Below are 22,268 nucleotides of genomic sequence, written 5' to 3' on the forward strand. Positions count from 1 at the left end.
AATATTTGTCTTTTGGCGCTTTGGTATGGCGAGTCGAAACCCGACTTTGATGACATGCTACAAAGAGTATGTCTTGAGTTAGAAAGTTTTTCGACTGGTGTGTTATTTGAGTCCATTGGTCGTGTTTTTTCAAGATATCGGAGTATTGTTTGTGACGCACCAGCAAGAACGTACGTTTTATGCATGAAGCAACATATGAGCAATGATAGTTGTGCTCACTGTTTCATAAAAGGTTTTCATAAAAATAATAGATTGCTTTTCAAAGTGTCTAAGCCCTTCATTCTTCGAGAAAAAATTACGTTTCAAGCTTGTGGCGAGCTTGCTGAAAAAAGACGAATTGCTGTCAACGGTGTAAAATCGATCACTCCACTAAGTAAGTTTTTTAATTTACCATGGGATTGTGTTATAGATCCTATGCATCAAGTTTGTTTAGGTACTGCAAAAATTTTTTCTAAGTTTCTGATTTCCCTAGCGAAAGGAGGTACTCTAAAAGAGCTGGAAAATCTTGTCTCTAATTGTAAAATTCCTTTTGATATATTGCACCGCACGAAAAAGTTGAAAAGATCTTACATTTTGGAAGGCATTCGACTTTAAGCTGTTCTTTTTCCATATTGACCCCTTAGTGTTTGATAATTTAAACGTCTCAAACATTTATTTTGAGAGCTTTTGCAAGTTAAGTTTTGCAATTAGGCTGTTGTCTGATGGAAGTTTTGATGTTGAATATCTTCAGCCTGCCGATGCTTTGATTAATTCGTTCTTTGAAAATTTCCTTGATTTGTATGGACTCGGATCCCAATCCTTCAATTTTCACACAATGCTTCAGTTAGTTGAGCAGGTCCGCCGAAATGGTCCCCTTTGGCTTTTTTCCGCTTTTGTTTTGAATCAGCAAACCATCAATTACTATCTGCCCTCTCCGGAACAATAAAGAACCCAGAAAAAATGGTCGATCGGTTTTTAAAGCACCAAAATTCTCTATATGAGTTAGATATAACTAGTGTAAAAGTTTCATGCATCGAAAGTTTTACGAAATTAGCTGGCGAAATAAAAATTTACTGTGAAGAAAAGAATGCTACAAAAACTTTTGCTCGGTACGTGAATGATATTGGAAAAAATTTTTATTCGCTCTCGTATACTAGACTAAACGACAATGTTAGTGAAAGTGTTGTTCAACTGAAAGACAAAAAATTTGTTTAGATTCAGTGTTTTGCGAAAATTGAAGACGATATATATGCGGTCGTAAGGTATTATACAAATATTTCAAAACTCAACATTCTCCCGGAAAGTGTAACCACTTTTTGTGAATTTTGCTACGAAGTAAAAAACTTGGGACCCCTAGAGTTGTGCTCTGTTGCTAACTTATGCTATAAAGTGATTGCTCTTCCCGTTTGTGAGGGTTTAAAAATCAGCGTGATCAAGGAGGGATTCGAACATAATTAGCTCAAAATCAATATGCTTTTTTTTCGATCTATTGATTGTAGAATCAATAGCATTCAAGTTTTAGGTAATCTTTTTGTCGGATTTTTTGGCGTTCTTTTATTTGTTTTCTCGCTAATCTTATATATCAAAGAACTCAAGATACTGCATAGACTGTTTAGGGGCTCCTACCAGGCGAACTCAACAATGGCGTCTTAAATAGTAAGTGATCTTATCAAACAAAATTTCTCCATCGAATTTTGGAACAGTTTTCTTTTTGGCAGCTTCTAAGCAATTGAAAAGTTCTTTAAAATTTTGAATATTATTGGCAAGTGACTGTCTAAGCTATTTTTTTCTCTTTATCTGTAATGTTTGTTGTTGTCTTTTGTTATATAAAATTTTGTTTAGTTCAAAACTGGTCATCGGAGATTCAAATACCAGACATTTGAAACAAGACATATATTACGACTCTTTGCTATCGAAGTTCCAAATCGACGTTCTGACAATGAGCGGCATGAGATCCCACGAGCTTGGCCCTTGCGAGCCGCAAGGCAATATGATACAGTTGTGGTGGCTGTTGGAAACAAGGATTTAGCTGATTTCTTTAACATCCCTGCCAAACCCTCCAAAGAAGTTGCGCTCAATCTTGCTAGTTTTGCGAACTGTACCGCGCGGGACGGCACGCAAGTTTTCGTGATAGGAGTGTGGAAACGCAGAGATATGTGCCCTGTCGCCATAGAGACCGTTAATACTATGTTGCATGATATTCTGGGTAAAAATTACGTTGCTCCAAAACTAAAAACCAAGCATTTCAAACTAAGTGACCCGTGCCACCTCAGTAATGACGGAAAACTGGACTTTCTTGCTTTGTTGAATCGGCTTATTTGTACTAGAGTCTTTAAATAAGTGCCTCTGTGTCAATGAGTTCCTGGTTGAGTTAATTTATTTTTAGCTCCCTGTATTTCTTTTTTCCGATGCAAGACTAATTGTAGAATTGGTCTCTTCCTTAAGCTTTATTGTTTTCGTTAAGGTTAATTGTAGAATTGGCCTTTTTCATTTTTACAAACTTGATTTTTGTGCCTCTAATCTATTGGTGATAAGTTTCTAATCTGCGAAGTGATACTGTTTGATTTAACTGTCTCCTGCCTTCGCATTTTTATTGAAGAGTTTGTTTTGATTCTTTGATTGAAAACGATTTTTAAATTCTCTTTTCTTTGTAACTTGAATAAATTCCAGATTTGTGTTGTTAAAATATAGCTGTTTGTCCATGTATGACGCGCTGAGATGAAAATACTTGATCTTTAGCCTCGATTTAGTTTGATGTAGTGGTTGATCAGATATGCTGTGATAAATCCATTGGCATGTTTGCGAGTTTTTTATTTCTTATTTCATTCGCATGAATCTCGGGTTTAATTTGCTAAATCATAAATTTTTTCTACTGTCTATGACGCGCTGTGATGAGTTTATTAGAGCAGCTTTTAGCTCTATTTGTATCTGCCCTGTTCCGAATTTATAACGCCGTTTTATTGCTGGTTGCTTTTTCACAATCTCTTTGTCTCTGGTCTTGATTTTGCTGTTAATTTTGTGATCTTTGTTGAGTTTTTGTGTTTGCTGCATTTCAAATTGGGCAGTGGTGATTTTTAACTGCTCATTTGAAAGCGTCCTCTTTGTCCGTGAGTCCACTGATTCTGTTTTGTGTCGGTATAGTGGTTCTTTGCTTTTGTTTTTGATGGTCTTATATTTTTCGTTATATCGTTTTGTTTGTCAGTGTTCGATTTTATTGTTGTAATTTTCAATTCAAGTCTTTTGTGCCTTTTGTTTTTTGTTTGTTGATTTTGGTTGTTCATGACGCGCTGTGAGGAGTTTCTTGGAGCTGATTATTGCTTCCTAAGATTAACTTGGGCCTGTACTGCATTTAGAGGCATTTATTTGGTTATTGCATTTTTAGAATCTAGTTTTCTCTGGTTTTTTTTGTCTTGTGAAGATTCGATTTTGCTATTTATATATTGTGTTCTTTGATATTGTTGACTTCCTGCTTTCAAAATTGGGCAGTGATGATTTTTAACTGCTCATTTGAAAGCGTCTTCTTGGTCCTTGAGTCCATTGATTCTGTTTTGTGTTGTTATAGTAGTTCTTTGCTTTTTTTTGTTTGTGGTGGTCATATTCTTTTCGTTATATCGTTATGTTTGTCAGTGTTCTTTTTTATTGTTGCAATTTTTAATTCAAGTCTTTTGTGCCTTTTGTTATTTTTTTGTTGATTTTGATTGTTCATGACGCGCTGTGATGAGTTTCTTGGAGCAACTGCATTTAGAGGCATTTATTTGGTTATTGCATTTTTAGAATCTAGTTGTCTCTGGTCTGTTTTTTGTTTTGGTGAGATTCGATGTTGCTATTTAGATGTGTTCCTTGTTCATTTTGTTTGTCTCCTGCTTTAGTAATTGGGCAGTGGTGATTTTAACTGCTCATTTGAAAGCGTTTTTGTTGTCCTGGCGTCCGTTGGTTCGGTTTTGTGTTGTTCTATTGGTTTTTCTTTCGATTCAATTTTGTACTTTACTCGTTTCTTGTTTGATTTTACCCGGGTTTTGTTTCACAGATAATTTCTGATCGCGTCCCTTCACTTTCATTACATTCGTTTTCTGTGCTTATTTAAATTGGTGCTCATTTTGTTGTTCACTCGTTTTGTGCTTTGGTTTGTTTTTTTTCTTGCTTCGATCTTTGGTTCAAATAATTGCTTTTTAATGTCTTGGTTCCTTTGCTGATCCGCTGTTTTCTTCGGAGCGGCTCCTGTCTACTCATGCTCAAAATCTATGTCCCTTTTTGCTTTTGCTCTTGCTTTGGTGTTTGCTTTCATATTTTTTCTCATTAACTGATAACTTCTGAGCGCGTCATTTCATTGTTGATGTTTTACCATTGTCTTTATAATGCCTTATATGTTCTTTTTACGCGTCTTTTCACCAGTGATGCCTCATTTTTGCTGTTCTCATTTTTCTACCTTTGTGCGCTGTGATGAAAACTGAAAAGTTTCTGAGCGCTCTTTGGTTAATTGTACCATTTCATTGGCATTTCCCTTTATCCTCCATTGATTCTATCGTTCATTCTCAGTTTTGGCACTGACATTTTTTTCTTCTATTTTCCATTTATGTGCAGTGATGGGAACACAGTTTTCTGAGCGCTAGCTCGAGTTTCGTTTTTGTCGTTCTTTGCTATTTTCTGATGTTTCTTCCGTTATCTCATCTTGTGAGCCATTGATATGCTGTTTTCACACAAGTTTTCTGAGCGATGACAAGAATGAAATGAAATCGGCATTTTGGTTTGTGATTATAGACTTTCTGATGGTTTGATATCAGTCATTTCTCTCCGTCTTTTTTGCTTTGACTTTTTTGTTTCTCACAGGTCACAGGTCTTATTTCTAATTTATTCCAATGATGCGCTATGATGAACAAAATTTCCTGAGCGCTTACATTGATGAAGTGAAATCAACTTGCACTCTCTCCCTCTGTCACTTCTCTCTCACTCCTTCTCTCCCTCTCTTTCTCACTCCTTGCTTTGTTCTGTTTCTTTTTTCTTTCGCTTCTCCCTCTCTCTCTCTCTCTCTCTCTCTCGCTCTTTTGTTTTTGCTTCGCTCGCTTCCATACTCTGTCTGTCTGTTGGTTGCCTTCTGGGCATTTGTTCCTTTCCTCTCTCTCTCTCTCTCCCTATCTTGCCTTGTGGCAAGGGCTTTTCTTTCTAGGGGTGCCTTCTGGGCAGATTGTTTTCGTTCGCTCTATTTCCCGCTCGTTTGTTTGTTTCGCTGGCCTTGCGCTCGCTCGTTTTTCGTTCGCTCGCTTTCCCGTTTGTTCATGTCTGTTTCGCCCGTCTTGCGCTCGCTCGTTTTTCGTTCGCTCGCTTTCCCGTTCGTTCGTTCCTGTTTCGCACGCCCGGTTTTTGTTCGTTCTCTTTCCCGCCCGTTCGTTTCTGTTTCGCTCGCCTTGCGCTTGCTCGTTTTTCGTTCGCTCGCTTTCCCGCTCGTTCGTTTCTGTTTCGCTCGCTCTGCGCTCGTTCGTTTTTCGTTCGCTTGAACCCCACCCTTCTCTGTGCCCCCTTTTTTGTGCATTTAGATGTTCATTTATGTTTCTTTCTTTCGGTGCTATAACCCCCACCCCTCTCTGTACCCCCTTTCTGGTGCATTTAGATGTTCATTTATATGTTTGCCTCTTTCTTTCTTCAGCGCGATAACCCCCCGCCCTTGTTTGTGACCCCTTCGCGCAGCGCAATAACCCCCCGCCCTTGTTTGTGACCCCTTCGCGCATTAGTCTTAGCTCTTTAGGGTCTTTTTTTTCTTTGGTGGCTAGAGATCAGGTGCGCTCCTTCTGGAGCATAGTAATGCACCGACTCTAGACATCAAAGAAACCATAAAGGCCCACGCTCAAGCTAAGGCTACATTTCCGCCCTTGTCTGTGACCCCTATTGTGCAGCGCGATAACCCCCCGCCCTTGTTTGTGACCCCTTCGCGCATTAGTCTTAGCTCTTTAGGGTCTTTTTTTCTTTGGTGGCTAGAGATCAGGTGCGCTCCTTCTGGAGCATAGTAATGCACCGACTCTAGACAGCAAAGAAGCCAAAAAGGCCCGCGCTTAAGCTAAGACTAGACTTCCGGACGCCCCTTTTGCAAGGGTCTTGCAAGAATTCGTCGCTTATCATGCAACACCCTTGCAAAAATCAGACGCTTATCTTGCAAGATTCTTGCAAGAATTCGACGCCTATCTTGCAAGAATCTTGCAAGAGTTCGACGCCTATCTTGCAAGAATCTTACAAGATCGACGCTTATCTTGCAAGATTCTTGCATATCCGACGGCTATCTTGCAAGATCTTGCAAGAATCTTGCAAGATCTTGCAAGATGGTGCGTAATCTTACAAGACTCTTGCAAGATTCTTGCAAGATCTTGCAAGATAGCCGTCGGTATTAGACTAGGGTACAACACAACGTAATTTATCATTGAGAACAATCGAAAAAAAACATAGCCGGAAGAATACCGGAAACGAATCGAAGTCGAAAAGTGACCATATCTTCACTGATCTAATGCATATTCCACATAATTATACTAAACATTTTCAGGGAAAATACGAGAAAAGTATTTGACAAAAATGATCCAGAACCTGATAAAATTTAACTTTAATGGCAACTCCAGAAATAACTATTGGTAACGGAACCCGTTATACAGATAGTTTGCAAAAAACAACAACAAATGACAGGCAACCCGATAACATGGGTTCATAAAAAAACTCGAAAGGGAAAGGAGATGACGGAAAAAACCATAGAGTAAAAATCTCTACAAAAACTCTCTGCAAACGCTAAATGGAATTTCCGAACCATTAATTTGAGAAAGGGTCAATTCAATTATCTTTCTCTCGTATATAAATCACACGACCTAAATTTGACTGAGACGCAATAAACAACAATTAAAATATATGACGAAAAAAAAACTTTAAGAATTTAGAAACATATTTCATTTCAAGTGATAGGTGCCCTGTTCAGCTTTCACAATCCTTACCACAATTTATTTGGCAAACAATTTCTGCAAATTTTTCTGCCAGAACATTTACTCATCCAAAGCGAGACTGAGAAAAATCAATTGACTGTTGGAAACTGATAAGAAAAAAACTGAAAAACATAAGAAAATTTTGTTTGAGAAAGTGATATGACAAGCTTTTAAGTGACAGTTCATCGTTGCAACACTTAAAAAGTAACTCTCAACTTGAAATTGACTTCGAAAAAAAAATAGAACAGAAAGCTTAAGGTCAGAAGAAAGTCAAAAAGCAAAAAAAAAACAAAAATCAGCAAAAATTGCTCGAAATTAGGCAATTTTCAGCAAAATTTGAAAAAACTATGAATCATGATGAACGACAACCAACACCATAACAACTAGTTTCAACCACACTACTCAAAATCAAGAGGAATACAAAAAATGCTGCAATGCTTAAAATAGGCAAAATGGTAAAAAATAGATGAAGACTGAAACTAAATGTTTGATTTTTCCTTCAGATGGTCAAAAGTGCTACCAAACACACTACTACCAGATGAGATGATTGTGAGAAATATATTGGATTGACAAAATGAAATTGAAACCAAAAAACTGTTTTGAAATAGACGCACGTGATCAGAAAATTTTGTTCTCTTAGCAAAAATTATATTCACAAGTACTTTTCTCGCTTTTATATATATAATGGTTTTCAACGATGTGATCAAAAAATTCCCTCTCTCTCTCTCTCTCTCTCTCTCTCTCTCTTCTCTGATTTTCCATTAGTTCAGCCGTTGGTCCTAAACACAGTTTTGACATGCAGTATAGGCTTTTACATTCTGTTTTAAAAACACTCAAAAAAATATCGATACGAAATGAAGTACATTTATTTATCTAGCAACCATGGTTCAAAACTATTGCACACCCATCCTTCTGTTTAAAAAATGTGACAGATATTCGCTAAACTAAAATAATTTTCAAAAAATAGTCCAAATATTAAAATTATACATAAAAATATGTTAAAGTTATAATTAAGAAACAAATTTCCCTTAAATTTCCAAAATTAGACGTCAAAAATTAAATCCGGTATCAATAATACGAAATTAAACCACTGGCGTTGCACAAAAAACGGTTCTCCTCAGTAAAACAAAAAAAATTAAAAAAGAAATTGGACAAAAAACATAAAAAAGGATTTGTAGGTGTACAATTTGATAAAACAAAAATAAAGTCACCTTCAAAAGATTTGTTCAATGCACGAATTGAGTCCTTAAATTTGTGGAGAATTTATATTCTCTCTTCAACTAAAATCCGAAATTTGTAACGGTGGAAAAGGCTCCAAATCTCTGTTCATCACAAAAATTGGCTGCCGAGAAAAAACGAGCAAGAGAAACATCTAAAGTTGATACAACTGAGAAGAGAAATCATTCCATGGACACAGAAAAGAATGTCACATAAAAATGACAGCTCATATAATATCACTCTAGTGGAGGCTCAACGTTTATCTTGCAAGATCTTCCTAGATTCTTGCAAAAAAGTTTATCTTGCAGGATCTTGCAAGAAAATTTTATCTTGCAAGAATTTGCAAAAGGTTTGTCTTAGAAAATTTTACAAGAAAAATTTTATCGTGCATGATTCCTCAAAATAGACAAACCACGTTAAGAAAAGCTGAAAGCTGAAAATTCTATACAAAGACTGAGTTAACATAAAAGACAATTGAATTATCTCATTTTTGAGGAGATACCTAAGCAACGTTGAGGCTAACCCAAGCAAAACCGGATGGTTATTTCCTAGGAATCTGGAAGAACCTTCTGGCAGAAAAAGGCTTATCTTCCAACATTTTTAAATTTTTTTTGTAATTGATTCCTGGGCACATTGTGTCGTTTCTTGCGCGCTTTTTCTGAATGTTTTTTGGGCTAATTTTGTTAGCTTTTGGCGGTTTTTATTTTGTTTTATTGTGTTTTAATGGGCACACTGGTAACTTCTTTGACAGCTTGTCTGTTTTTTGTGTTTGTTTTAAGGGGACATTGTGACCGTTTTTTGAGGTTTTTTTTCCGTTTTTGGTGCATTTTATGTCCGTTTTTCGGTGTTTTTTTTGTTTTTGTGTGTTTGTTTTCCGCACATAGTTTTTCATTTCTCTACGTGCTTTTACGTTTTTAGTGTTTGTTTACATGGTGCCTGTTTTCTGCGTGTTTCTTTGTGGTCGTTTTCTGGGCACATTGTGTTTCTTTTTTAAGAGATTTTCGAATTTTTTTGGGCACAATGATTCAATTTCTGCCAAAATTGTTTTTTTTTAAATTTGTATATGTTCTAGAAAGCCTCAGTGCCAAGGAACCCTCTTCGCCAAGTAAACTCTTTGCCAAGGCACCCTGAAAAATCAAGACAACAGGTACTACAGAATCGAGATAAATATTTCTCTTCTTTTTTCTCTGACTTCCTTTTGTCGATAACAAAGTATGTGTACAATTATATAATGCAACGTTCGCCAGTTTTTTCTAAAAGACGGGATCTCAAAAAAAGATGCCGCATATCACAAACTGATTTAAAAACAAGTGAGCAATTTCAATAGGATGCGTTTCCAACTAGGTGTCCGACCTCCCTTATCCTTATTTTTGAATTAATTGTCTTTCAAGTGAGAATGAGATAGAAAAACTCTCAAAAATAAACATTTGTTTTGGAAAAAGAAAATTATTTGAATAAAAATATTGCTGCAAATTTAAGCCCTTAAACAAAGTAGAAAATGCAGCTCTAGAAGCCCGATGACATATGCCATTAACGAGACAACGAAAGAAGCCAACCAACAAAACCAAGTAACAAAACACACTTTGATGACAGTTGAAACTCAATGTCTATTTTTTTGTAAAGCAGTTAACGATGTCAAAACAGCATCAAGTTACCCCCAAATTAACTTAAATGTTACTACACAAAATATAGGAGCTGTCATTGATGAGATTACGTGGCAAGTAAACAAAAAATAAAAAAGGCAATTTTTTTTTACATTCTTGGAAAAATCAATTCAACTCGGAGTAACTAATACCAATAGACATTGACTGAAATCATTAGATATATCCATTAACACATCCCAAAAAAACCGTTGAGGCCTGTTATCATAAGGGAGATATCATGCGAATACAAAAACCAAAAAAAAAATTATTTTGTGAAAAACCCCTGCATAAACAATCTTCTATTCACTAAGAACATTCGATGCGTTCAATTGCACCTTCTTTCAACGCTTTCATTGTGATATTTAACCTTCTATGAATACGCTTTTGTGACAAGACAAAAAGGAACCTAAAAATGGGTAAAGGTTCAAACAGCAAAAAAATATGGAACTTCATTCCAAAAAGAACCCTTTCTGAAAACAATGAACCGCAGTGACATATGAGTTCATTAAAAAGAACTTCTCCGTACAAGTTCTCAGTAAAGAAGAAGCTAAAAAATGAGAAAAAACAGAGTGGCAATGATCAGAAATCCACTGCATTGTACGAAAACAAAAAAATTGAAAGGCAATAACTTTAAATTTTCGAATAAATACACTGAAGAGATTAACTGGTAGCTTTTAGCTTGTCATTGCTGAAACTAAGTCAAATGACTACAACTTTATTTGTAACAACAAATAAAGAACTAATAACTTAAAGGTTCAAGAATTTTTGCAAACACGTGTTGAAGACGTTAAAACCACTAGCTGTTGTGTGAAAAAATAAATAAAATAGGTTCAATGGGCCTCATTCGCAGACAAAAGGGCATCTCTCATTTATTAAAGCATATTTTTGAGTCATTCCGGTTCAATAACTTCCATGTAGCCAATGTAAAACAAACAAAAAGGCTGAAAACTAAAAAAAAAAACAGACTGTTCCTAATAGAATTCGAATACTTTTTAATGTAAAATTCATTATTAAAGCCAAACTAATCCCAACATTGCTGCAAATTGTTTCAAAAAAGGAGAAACGCTTCATGCGAATTAAATAATTTGGCAAAAAAGTCAATATATCAAAAATAATTGATTGAGTCTTGGAAGAATACCGAGTTAAATACTAAAATAAAATGGACAATTATTAAGTACAGAACACTATTATAGGATGGGGATCTAAAACTAGCCCTCTTTGGTGTTTTAGAGGATTGTGTTAGTAGATTTTTGAAGATTGCTTGATGAAAAATGACTGATTTCGAGAAAGATTTAGTTAAACCAAAAATTTGTGGAAACAATTCAACAACACTCTTCTGTCTTTAAAATTGAAACCATTAACACTTTTTTCAAAAATTTGAACAAATTTTTCAGCAAAAATGGCAGGAATGAGCAAAATTACGGCAAATGTCAACAAAATCATTTGAAATATGTGCTTGACTATAGACCGCAAAACTTAGACATTTGATGTGAAACTTAGGCAATGATGTGACTGCTTGCATCAACTTTAAGAGACGACTTGACTTACCATTCTATACCTTTTCTTATTGAAAACTAAAGTATATATCCGCTTGTGGGAACGAGAACACAAATATAATTCATTTGTTTATTAAGACTTTGCTTAGCTTGATGACTGGTCTTACTTTCTCACCATGTGGAGTTCTCAGTTTCACGGAGCGTACTACACCATCTGAACCGTGGTAACTTTTTTAAATTTTTGCAAGAGGCCAGAGACCTCGTGGCGTGAATTCTTCAGGTAGCCAAACCAAATTTTTTACCTTGAGGTTTTCAGAAGTTTTGTTCCACTTCGACCTTGTCTTTCGTTAGGGATGTATTCGCGAAGAACTCTATTCCAAAAGTGCGAGGCTAGTTCTTGAGCAGATTTCCATGACTTGGACAATGTGACTTTTTGCGTTTCATCAAGACCAGGAGGGTCGATAACTGACGCTCTTCCGAGTAGAAAGTGGTTAGGCGTGAGAGGCAGAGGATCGTTAATTTGACTCGGAGCATTAGTTAGAGGTCTAGAATTCATATTGGATTCAATCTCACATACAAATGTCTACAAAATATCAGGGTTCTGGACCCATTTACTTTGCTTTGTACAGAGACAACTTAAGTAACTGCACTAGGCGTTCCCCACTTCCACCGAAGTTCGGAGCTGCAGGAGGGTTAAACACCCACTCAATTTCCACCTGCATCATATGCGAAAGACTTGCAAAATCTTGGCAATCTCTAATGCTTGCAATACTGGATTGCAAAGAGTTATTTGATCCAACAAAAGATTTTCCACAACCGGAAAAGAACTTTTTTGGTTTTTCTTTACAGCTAATGAGGCGACGGATGCAATTGATTGTTGAATCTGTTGCCAAGTCGAAGGCAACTTCTAGATGGACAGCGCGTACTACTAAGCACGTGAAGAGGTGTATGTACCCAGGCCTGTTTCTTCCATGTTCCTGTAGGACTTCGTAGGACTCTTCCAACTGGAAAAAAGTCCTACGAAGTCTAAGCCTGTGGTTTGAAAAACAGATGATTTTTTCTTGGTAATCTGAACTCTTGGAGGTCAGCCATTTGGAGGGCATCTACTTCATGGATCATACGTCTGCATGGAATACATTGTCTAATTGTTTGTTTGACTACAGCCCTGCACATAAGAATCCGATAGAGTTCCATTAATAGATTTCTAGTTTGTTCCTTGCCACAATGCATGTTTGGTGAATATGTTTTATCGTTAGTCGAACACTCTGATTGTTTTCATCTAGGGTCAGCGAGAAGCGCGCAGTTTCTAGTCTCAATGCTTTAGACAATCGCCCTCGAGCACGCAAGTGCTGGTTATGATCGACGAATGGCGATAAGGAGACAATTCCACTGGTTGATGATACTGCAATACTTTTTCCTAAGTTCGAAATTTCCGATTTAAAATCATGTTGTTGGGCACTTTTTATCAAATAACAGTTTGATAAGGTGCTAGTGATAATAGCTTTTGTATAATGTGCTAGTGACAAAAAGGATTCCTTTTTCCTGCATTTATCTGCAAACAAGAAGCAAAGCGCGTCAATTTGGCTTTTCAGTTCTTTTATTGGATCTGCCATTATGATTTTAACATGTTGAGCAGAAATTACGTCTTGCTTCGGCCACGTGTTTTTAATTTGACACAAAAAGGATGGGCCTAATAGCCAACGTGAGTTGATATTCATCTTGTGAACGTTGTAGCCTCGGGTACCAACGTCAGCGGCATTTCTGGTAGCCGAAATTAAGAACCAGTCTTGAGCAGAGGAAACGTCTTAATTTTTGTTTAATCTGTTAGCAATGAAGATCCGATGACGAATCTCAGGTGTCAGTAGCCAATACAAAAAGGTTGTACTATCAGACAAAAAAATTTGTTTTTGGATTTCAATATCCATTTCATCTTTGACAAATTGAGCTAGTTGAGCACCATATACCGCAGCCTGTACTTCCAAATTAGGAATCGTCATCCGTTTTGTTGGCGCAACTCTTGCTTTACCAATCACAAATGCGACTGAAACGGATTCGTCAAGGTGTTCAATTCGTAAAGATAATGCTAGCTAGGATGCATCTGTGAACGTGTGTAGTTCAATCGATGAAATCAGTATCTCGTTTAACAATTTGCGAGGAAGATGTACATCTTGAAAAGACGAAAGTTCTTTTTTCAGATTCTCGAAATCAGAATTCTCATCGAGCTGTAATGGCTTGTCCCTTTTTGGACCGTGGTTCCATGCTGCTTGAAGAACTGTGCGGAGTCCTATTGTAAAGGGGGCGATAATTCCGAAGGGATCAAAGATGGAAGCAACAAAGCGAAGTAATTTACGCTGACTCGTTTTTTCGTCGAGTTTGATCTTATGGAACAGTTTTCGCTCTATAAAAAAATGTATCAGCTTCTTGAAACCAGGGCAGACCAAAAACCTTTTGACTTTGTGGTGCGGTTGTTTCTGGATTAAGTAGGATATCCGGATTCAGCAGGTCAAGAACTTGTTGACCATTTGAATTCCACTTCGTCAGATTGAATCCTGTCTGGAACTTCATTTGGACTCGATACGGCAACATACAAATCATCCATGTAAATGTTCAGCTCAATAACCTTTTGAACAATTGGATAAGTTTTTGCACTGTCCTGAGCAGATCTTCTGAGCGCGTAGGATGCTATGCAGGGTGAATCTGTTGCACCAATTATATGTTTGGTGTATTCATAAGTTTCTATATTTCCATTGTTCTTCCAGAGGAAGCGCAAGTAGGTTCGGTCTTTAGGGTCAACTTTCATGTGCACGAACATTTGTTCTATGTCTGCGCACAACGCAATTCGATTTTCACGAAACCTCTTAATGACACCAGTTAAGTTGCTGATCAGATCTGGCCATTTCAGTGAATTAGAGTTGAGGGACTGACCATGGAGAATGCTGGAGGCCTTACCGGGTTTATTTTCACTGTGCAAGGGGTAATGAGGCAAAAAAGAGACACTATCTGTTAGAGATTCGGAATCATGAACTCTAACAACGTATCGTTTTTCCAAGTCTGCGTCCAGAGTAGCCTGGTACTTTTGTTTTAGTACCGTAGTTTTTGAAAGTTTTTGATCTAATTGACCAAATTGTTTTAACGTTAACTATCTGTTGTTGGGAAAAAATGCAACTTGCTTCCAGAGGAGAACTATCTGATAATGACCATCAACGATCTTGATCGTGGACGCTAAAATTTCAATCGCTTTTTTATGGTTTTCCGGCGCATGTCCAGACTAATGGAGTTTCAACACCCCATGGGGCATTTTGGGACCTTTTATATTTTGTTTATGGTGAATTAAGTCTAAGTTGTCAATGCATATAATAATTGAGACATTGTTCCGTTCAACTTCAGGAAAATTTATATGACTGAGATGATCATAAATTTTGCATAAAGCGTTTAGTTCAGCTACATTCAATGCGGACATGTTCAATTCTGGTACTTCCATAACGTCATTAAGTCTGACATGCTCGATTGAGCTATCTATTGTCTTTATGTCAAAACAAACTTTAGAGCAATCAATTTCCTTAGTCGTGTTATAACCATTTATAGGCATTTTACCTATTTTTTTGAGGTTGAGACCAAGCTCTTTTGCGGTGGATTTCAGAAGGAGACTTTGACAACTACCGTTGTCTAGATATGCGTATGTTTTCACAGACTGGTTTCCATTTACCAGTTGAACTGCCACAAAAGCTACCTGTCCTGTTCCAACAAATAGCACTGGTTTAACGTTTGAGTTGTTTTTGTTCATAAAATTATCGTGAAGGAGTGTGTTATGTCTTTTGCCGCAACCTTTTGAGCGACAGACATTTTTTGAATTGCATTGATCTACATGATGATGTCCAAAACAATTGAAACAAAGGTTTTTCTTCATTACGTGTTCTTTCCTTTTCAAAGGACTCAGTGATTGAAAATGTATGCATTAGTAGAGGTATTGACAGTTGTCATTGTTCGAACAATTAACGCTTTCTTTCGTCTCAAACTGAAATTGCATTTGTTCCCTGTTACTCAGGAATTGATGCTTTGGATTGGGATTATCATTGTTTCTAGTAGAGTGCGACGTTTTCAAAGCCATTTTATGAACACCAATATTTTGAAAAGGTGGGAAGTTGGAGTTTGTTGGTAAATCTCGGCATGCTTTTGCATAGTTTAGGAGCCAATCAGCAAGCGCGTTTGAGGTTGGCTGTGTGATAGTTTTTTCCAGGACGTAACAGTTCCATACGAGTCTGACTGCATTTGTGAATTTTGTTAAAGCTATGTTCATGTTGATGGTGGAGTGAAGATCATGAAAAAAATTGATTTGCTGAAAAGTGTCGACAAGTGTTAGAAGAAACGAGGAGTACTGTTTATAACTGTCCGGATTTGATAAGTTAGGGTTTCTAAAATTCAATAATTTGTCAAGAAAAGCATTGACAATCCTCTTTGAATTGCCAAAATGTTATTGCAATCTTGATGACGCTGCTGCGTATAAATCACCGTTGCAACCGTAGCCATCAACTAGTGCTTTAGCTTCCCCTGTGAGCTGTGATTGCAGATGGATCATTTTTTCAGCTGACGACATGTTTGATTGTTCGATAGTTGCTTTGAAAATGCTATACCATTTTATCCGCTTCATTGCATCTTCGTTGAACATTTCCGCGTGCAGTTTTGGGACAGATTTTTGGAAGCATGCTGACATTGACCTGGTTGAACAACGGTTTGAGATTTTAAGAGTTTTCGATGCTCGAAGTTATTATTCAATGCGTTACGATATGTTTCAGGGAATGTATCCTGAGGGTAGGCCAATTGAAGGAATGTGTGTTAAGCAATGACGATGGAGCGGCGTTACAATCACATAATAAGCTGGGTGCAGAAACTGACATTGTTGTTCACAGCAGGCGCTGAGGAACTGACTGCATATTGCTCTTGATTATCAAAACCTGCTGATATCAAAACCAGGTTGAACTGGGTTAGAAAATTGAAAATTAGAGCTGTCCGGTGGACAATTAGGTCTTTTGGTGACGCCAACACTGAGACTGAAGTCCTCTCCTGTATTTATCTGTGACTTCCCTTTGACGTATTTTTTGAACTTATCGATACTCTTTTTAACTTCTATCTTAAGACGACTATGTTCACGAGAACAGTTGCTCTGTTCTGATGAATCGATCAGAATTATTAATTGAGACACTACCATTTCAAGTTTTTGCTGCTTCTCTTTTATCTCTTCGATTGTTTCCTGTAGTAGGTCAACATCTTCTGATTCATCTATTGAGGAGTTTCGGTAGTCAAGGTGAAAATGTATATCGTCCGTTATCATTATTTTGGAGGATTCAAGCATCTTCTATTCTTGAAGTGTTTCTGGCTTTTCTTCAGAGAGGCTCTCTGTTGGAGCACTGGAGCATTGTTGAACATTTCCCAAGATAGTCGTTTCCCTCTGGTCACTCTTGGAGTTAGCGGTTGACCGAGTATCCACCATGACTAAAACGTAGACTGTTCACCTTACCTTGCTGGAGAAATTTTTTTGTTTCTGGCTTATGTAGACTCCACTAGATAAACAGCACCAAATTTAACTTCGAATCACTGACTGTTTGACAATTATCTGGTACAAATATCCAAACAACTAACACTTGCAACCTGCCTGCAAACTTACACCCAAACTTACCTAATTACAAGCTCCCAAATTTTACCTACTTAATACTTTCTACCTACCTGCTACAACTTATACCTAATTATCTACCTATACCTACTTATACCTACCTATACCTGCTTATATCTACTTATACCTACAAATACCTACGTTCTAATTACCGGTAACTCTGTTGCTGGATACTTGCAATCGACTTGTAACAACTTTTACCAATAGGTCCACACCTATTAGTGAAATGCTGTATGGTTGAGATAGTAATCAAGCTGAGGAATTTGAGGTTTGTAAGATACCCAAAAGAGACGAAAAGCAAAGATAGCGTGAGTGGTTTGGAAGAAAAAAAACCGAAAAATTTGGGGCGGTTAAAACCCCAAAACTGGAAAGCAAAGAAAGAGCGGGGGGATGGGAAGGCAACCAACCTGGGGGGATTTGGGTTGGTAAAACCCCAAAACCAAGAGGCAAACAAAGCGCGGGGGTTGGGAAGGCAACCAACCGGGGGAAATTTGGGGCGGGTAAAACCCCAAAAACCGAAAGCAAAGAAAGAGCGGGGGGTCGAGAAGGCAACCAACCTGGGGGGGGGGGGGTTTGGGGTGGGTAAAACCCTAAAACCAAAAAAAGCGCAGAGGGTTGGAGGGCAACTAACCGGGGGGATCTGGGGCGGGTATTACCCCAAAACCGTAAACAGGAGCCCGCGGGTAATTAGTAAGATAAATTTTTAAAGACTGTCTTTTGATCTTTTGAATCTGCTTTCAGTCTCTTGTGATGTTTTGCGAACCCTCTTGCTGTTACAGTTGAACTGTTTTTGCAATATTTCGAGATCTTTGGATATTTTTCAGGGGTTGAAATCCTGGCGTGATGTGGTTGGGCGTCAAAATATGTCATCAAAAACAACTTAATTCGGGTGGGAGTTATCATTCGAATGTGCTAATAAAACATGTTGCTTGTTATTTTGATTTAGATTAAATACATTAGTTTCCTTTGATTGCGAGTGTTTTGTATGATTGTGTTTTGTGTTCTGAGGCTCTTGTGGAAAGTCACTTCCGTTCGTTTTCGACAAAAAGAAGTCATGTCGGTGACAGATCTTGTATGATTCTTGAAAGAGAAGGTTTATCTTGTATGATTCTTGAAAGAAAAGTTCGTCTTGCAAGATCTTGCAAGGTAAACTTTTTTCCAACTAGGTCACTAAAAAACCTAAAATTAATATCAATATAACTGATTTTTTAATCATAACAAGTCGCAATTGATGAGCGCCGTAGAACACCAAGAGAAAAATTATTGGTTATTGGAGGGAAGAGAAAGAGGTGAATGGAGGAAATGAATTATTGATCGATTGATCGCATACCATCGCCGTGGAAGGCAAGACTGACAGAGAGGGTTAGTTTTTCATAGTTAGCCCAGCTGGATCTCCCATTGAGGTACGACAACACAGCTGTCAATTCCACTCTGTCTCTTATCTCCACAAGCTCACACTGGCTCCTGAATTGTCAAAATATCAACTTTTTTTCAGTCAAAATAATATTGGAACAGTCTTTTTTTGATGAATAAATTTCATTTAAATTAACAATAAACCTGGTTATCATATCGGTGCTGATTGGCTTAAAATATGAACAGTTTAATGAATCACATATCAGCCATCGATTTTCAAAATCTTGAAATCTTGTCCAATGATAAAGAGTAGAATAAGATGCGACCGAGATCTAAGCCGACGTTGACTCTCAATAGCTCATTCTATGAGACAGTCTCAGACGATGCGCAGGGTTTCCGCAGTTCTTTTTTTCATTTAAAATCTGACAAATTTCTGACCAAACAGTCTTAATCATAGTTTCATGTAAGTCGATACTTGCAGCCCCCACGAAAATATAGCCCCCACTAAGGTCACTGGAATTGATCTGGTGAGATACATATTTCTGTTAGATCTTACAGAATGAAATCTCCTCTTACCAGAACTTAATCCAAAATATATTCCCATCAGAATTTGCATAAAGAAAATATTCTCCTATCAGACCTTTAACCTCAAAATTTTGTATCAGATATCACACGATAAAATTCACGTTCTAAAATTTTACCCGATAATGATCAGAGACAGACAAATTAACAGCTAGAAAGCAGTTGGCTCGCACAGCACGCTATCGCTATTGATTTAAACTGAATTTTGCTTGACAAAAAATGAACTACGAAACGCTTCTAAATTCTCTTGGCGATGATTCTTCCCCTGTTACAACACTACTTCAGCATATTTGCAAAGATCTTAATGACAAAAATACCCAAATAGAATACCTACAAAGTGAAGTACAATACTTAAAACAAAAAGTTAATGAGATTGAACGTTACCAATCCAAAGACTGTATTATTTTTCGGAATTTACCCCTTATATCCAACACAAATGTTACTGATGACGTGATCTACTTTATCAACAATGCACTGGGAGTATCAATGGGCCATCGGATCTGGTTGCAGGTCACGAGCTGGGAGCTGTCAGGAACCCTCGACGACCACCGCCCATTATTGCTAAGTTCAATAATTTTGATTTTAAAAATCGATTTTGGCGCCAAAAAAAATTAATAAGAAATTTCCGAAACCCTCATAACCATGAATCTGTATATATGGATGAACGCTTAACCAAAGTTGACAAAGAACTTCTTATGTATGCGAGTGATCTAGGATTTCGAGTTTCTACGAACAACTCAAAACCACAGGTTAGAGTTATAACAGGTGAAAATAACATCGATTTTCACACTATTATGAGTAAAAAAGATATTGATGAATTATCAGCAAAAGGTATCCTGCTTCAAAAGTCCAGAAGTGATCAACCAAGTGGAAAATCGGGGACTGAAAGCACCATATCAAATAAAACAGTGGGGACAACATCAAATGTTAATGATGTTCAGTGCTTAAATTTCAGTAACAATCAGGTTACACCCTTCAGGCCGTCCAAACGTGGCTTACCGAAACCCAGTCAGTGACAGATTCCTCTCTCATAGATCAACTTAAAGGAATGATAAATGATGATAAAAAATTGGTGGACTTCATTAAAGGCCTACTGAGTAACTCTCCACACCGGAAAATTCCATGCGAATCTTCAAATATAACAGCGGATCAGTTTAATCGGGCGGCCTTGCTGGGCTAGCTTTCAATGAAACTGTACTAACTTAACACTTCCTGTTATGATTAAAGAACATCAATTGGGAGACATCGAAAAGCAATCAATACTTTTTTAAATATACGATCTCTACGTAACCATCATGACCAACTCTGCTGTCTAATCGAAAAATTCAATACCAAACCAATTGCAATAGGATTATGCGAAACTTGGTTAACAGACAATGATCCTATTGATTCTTATAAAATTGACGGATATTTACCACTTATCACAGAAAACAGAGAAACTAAAAAAGGAGGTGGTCTGGCTTTTTTTATACGCGATGATTTTACAGGCGAACAGTTCACCGTTAAAAAAGAGAAAAAACTTGAAAACTTTTTGATTAAACTTACGAATACCCAAAATAACTTTGAATTAATCTTTTACATCATGTATAGACCACCATCAACGAAAAACTCCGATTTCTTGGTTTTATTTGATGAACTACTTGAACAACTGGAAATTGGAAATAAAAATATGATTCTATGCGGCGATTTTAACACAACTATTAGCGGAAACAATAATCAAGTGAAAAACTATAAAAACTTGATGGAAAATTTTGGTCTTCAAGTTAACAATTTAGAACCAACTCGTGTGACAGCCACAACAAGTACCTGCATTGATCATATGATTAGCAATTCTCAATATGAAAATAAAACAATTGAAAGCAATAAAAGTGATCATTTTCCAAAATTAACTCTCTTAGATGAAAAAGTTTGTCCATCTGTCATGGACGCACAAAATAAGAAAATTACAATATGGGTTCAGAATTATACCTTTTTAAAAAATTCTTTCGTTTCAATAAGATATCTGTTTTTTCTCAATCACATGTTACAAAAAATTGAATTTCACTGGTCAATTGATAAGAAATTACAAACAATAACAGAAAGTTTCCATGTAGCTTTGGATAGATTTGCGCCATACAAAAAGATCAATTTTTCGAAAAAATCTTGGATTGATAAAGAATGTCAAAAACAAAGACAAGAAAAAAACCAACTCTTCAAACAATGGATCAAACGCCCATCCACGGAGAATCGGGATAAAAATAAAACACAGAGAAACGTCTGTGATAAGACTATCAGAAATGCAAAAATTGCTTTCTATGATCAAAAAACAACCAATAAAGGAAATTCGAAAAAATTTTTCTCGATACTGAGAAATCTTTGGTCAAAAACCAGGCAAAACACATGCTGTAAACTTACAGCGGATGATTTCAATGATTTTTTCTCAAAAATAGGTAAAAAACTGGCGAATAATTTTGGAGAAAAGTTACAAATCAAGTCTAATAGATCTGAAAAAACATTTGTTTTTAACCCCGTGACGATTAACGAAACTTCAACTGCAATTAAATATTTGAAGAACAGCAAAAGCGTTGATCATGATGGGATAAGTAACATAACACTGAAACAAGCATTATCCGTAATAAATCAACCACTTACGGAAGTTTTCAGTCAATGCTACTTTGAAGAACACTATCCAGAGGCTCTTAAAGTTGCACACGTAATTCCAATTCATAAAAACGGCTCAGTTCATGAGCCGGGAAATTATAGACCTATCAGTTTACTACCCTCTATAGACAAGGTTTTTGAAAAAATTTTATTCAACCTAATGATGTCTTTCCTGCGCAAAAACAAATACTTAGTAAAAAACAATACGGATTTCGGCCGGAACATTCATGTCTTCATGCCTTGATAGATTTTACTGAAAATTTGCGCAAAAACATGGATAATAAACTAACAAGTCAGGCCTGTTTTTTGATCTAAGCAAAGCCTTTGATACTATTAAGCATGATATCTAAGCTAGAGTTTTGCGGTTTTCGAGGAAAATTTCTGAATCTTATCAAAAGCTATTTAGCAAACAGGTATCAGTTCGTTGAACTTGATAGGTGTTGGTCAGAGAAAAAGAAGATAAAATATGGTGTTCCGCAGGGCTCCCTTTTGGGAGCGCTTTTGTTTCTTATCTACATAAACGATTTGCCAGAAAATATCGGTGACGCTGACTCAGTCCTCTATGCAGACGATACTACAATTTTTAGTAGCAAAAAAGATGAATTTCCAGAATCGCTCAAACGAAGTGAAAAATGGTTGCGCGAAAATGCATTAAGCATTAATCCAGAAAAATACAATTTAGTTTCTTTTGGCAACAATCAACATTCTACAATTACCTATGCATCACAAAAAATTGAAA

The 22,268-nt window shown here is 36.8% G+C and overlaps 1 protein-coding gene across 4 annotated transcripts in view; it reads right to left on the reverse strand.

The window, feature by feature from the left end:
- The window catches only part of LOC142355375 (uncharacterized), a 54,401-nt gene that overhangs the window by 21,067 nt on the left and 11,066 nt on the right, over positions 1–22,268 (reverse strand). For all 4 annotated transcript variants that reach the window (XM_075407575.1, XM_075407574.1, XM_075407572.1 and 1 more), the window contains exon 3: positions 18,285–18,418. In XM_075407575.1, the coding sequence (XP_075263690.1) occupies positions 18,285–18,418 (134 nt within the window). The remainder of the gene's footprint in view (positions 1–18,284; positions 18,419–22,268) is intronic.

The sequence above is a fragment of the Convolutriloba macropyga genome, unplaced genomic scaffold (assembly GCF_964194025.1).
Source record: "Convolutriloba macropyga unplaced genomic scaffold, txConMacr16.3 SCAFFOLD_775, whole genome shotgun sequence".
Classification (NCBI taxonomy): Eukaryota; Metazoa; Xenacoelomorpha; order Acoela; family Convolutidae; genus Convolutriloba; species Convolutriloba macropyga.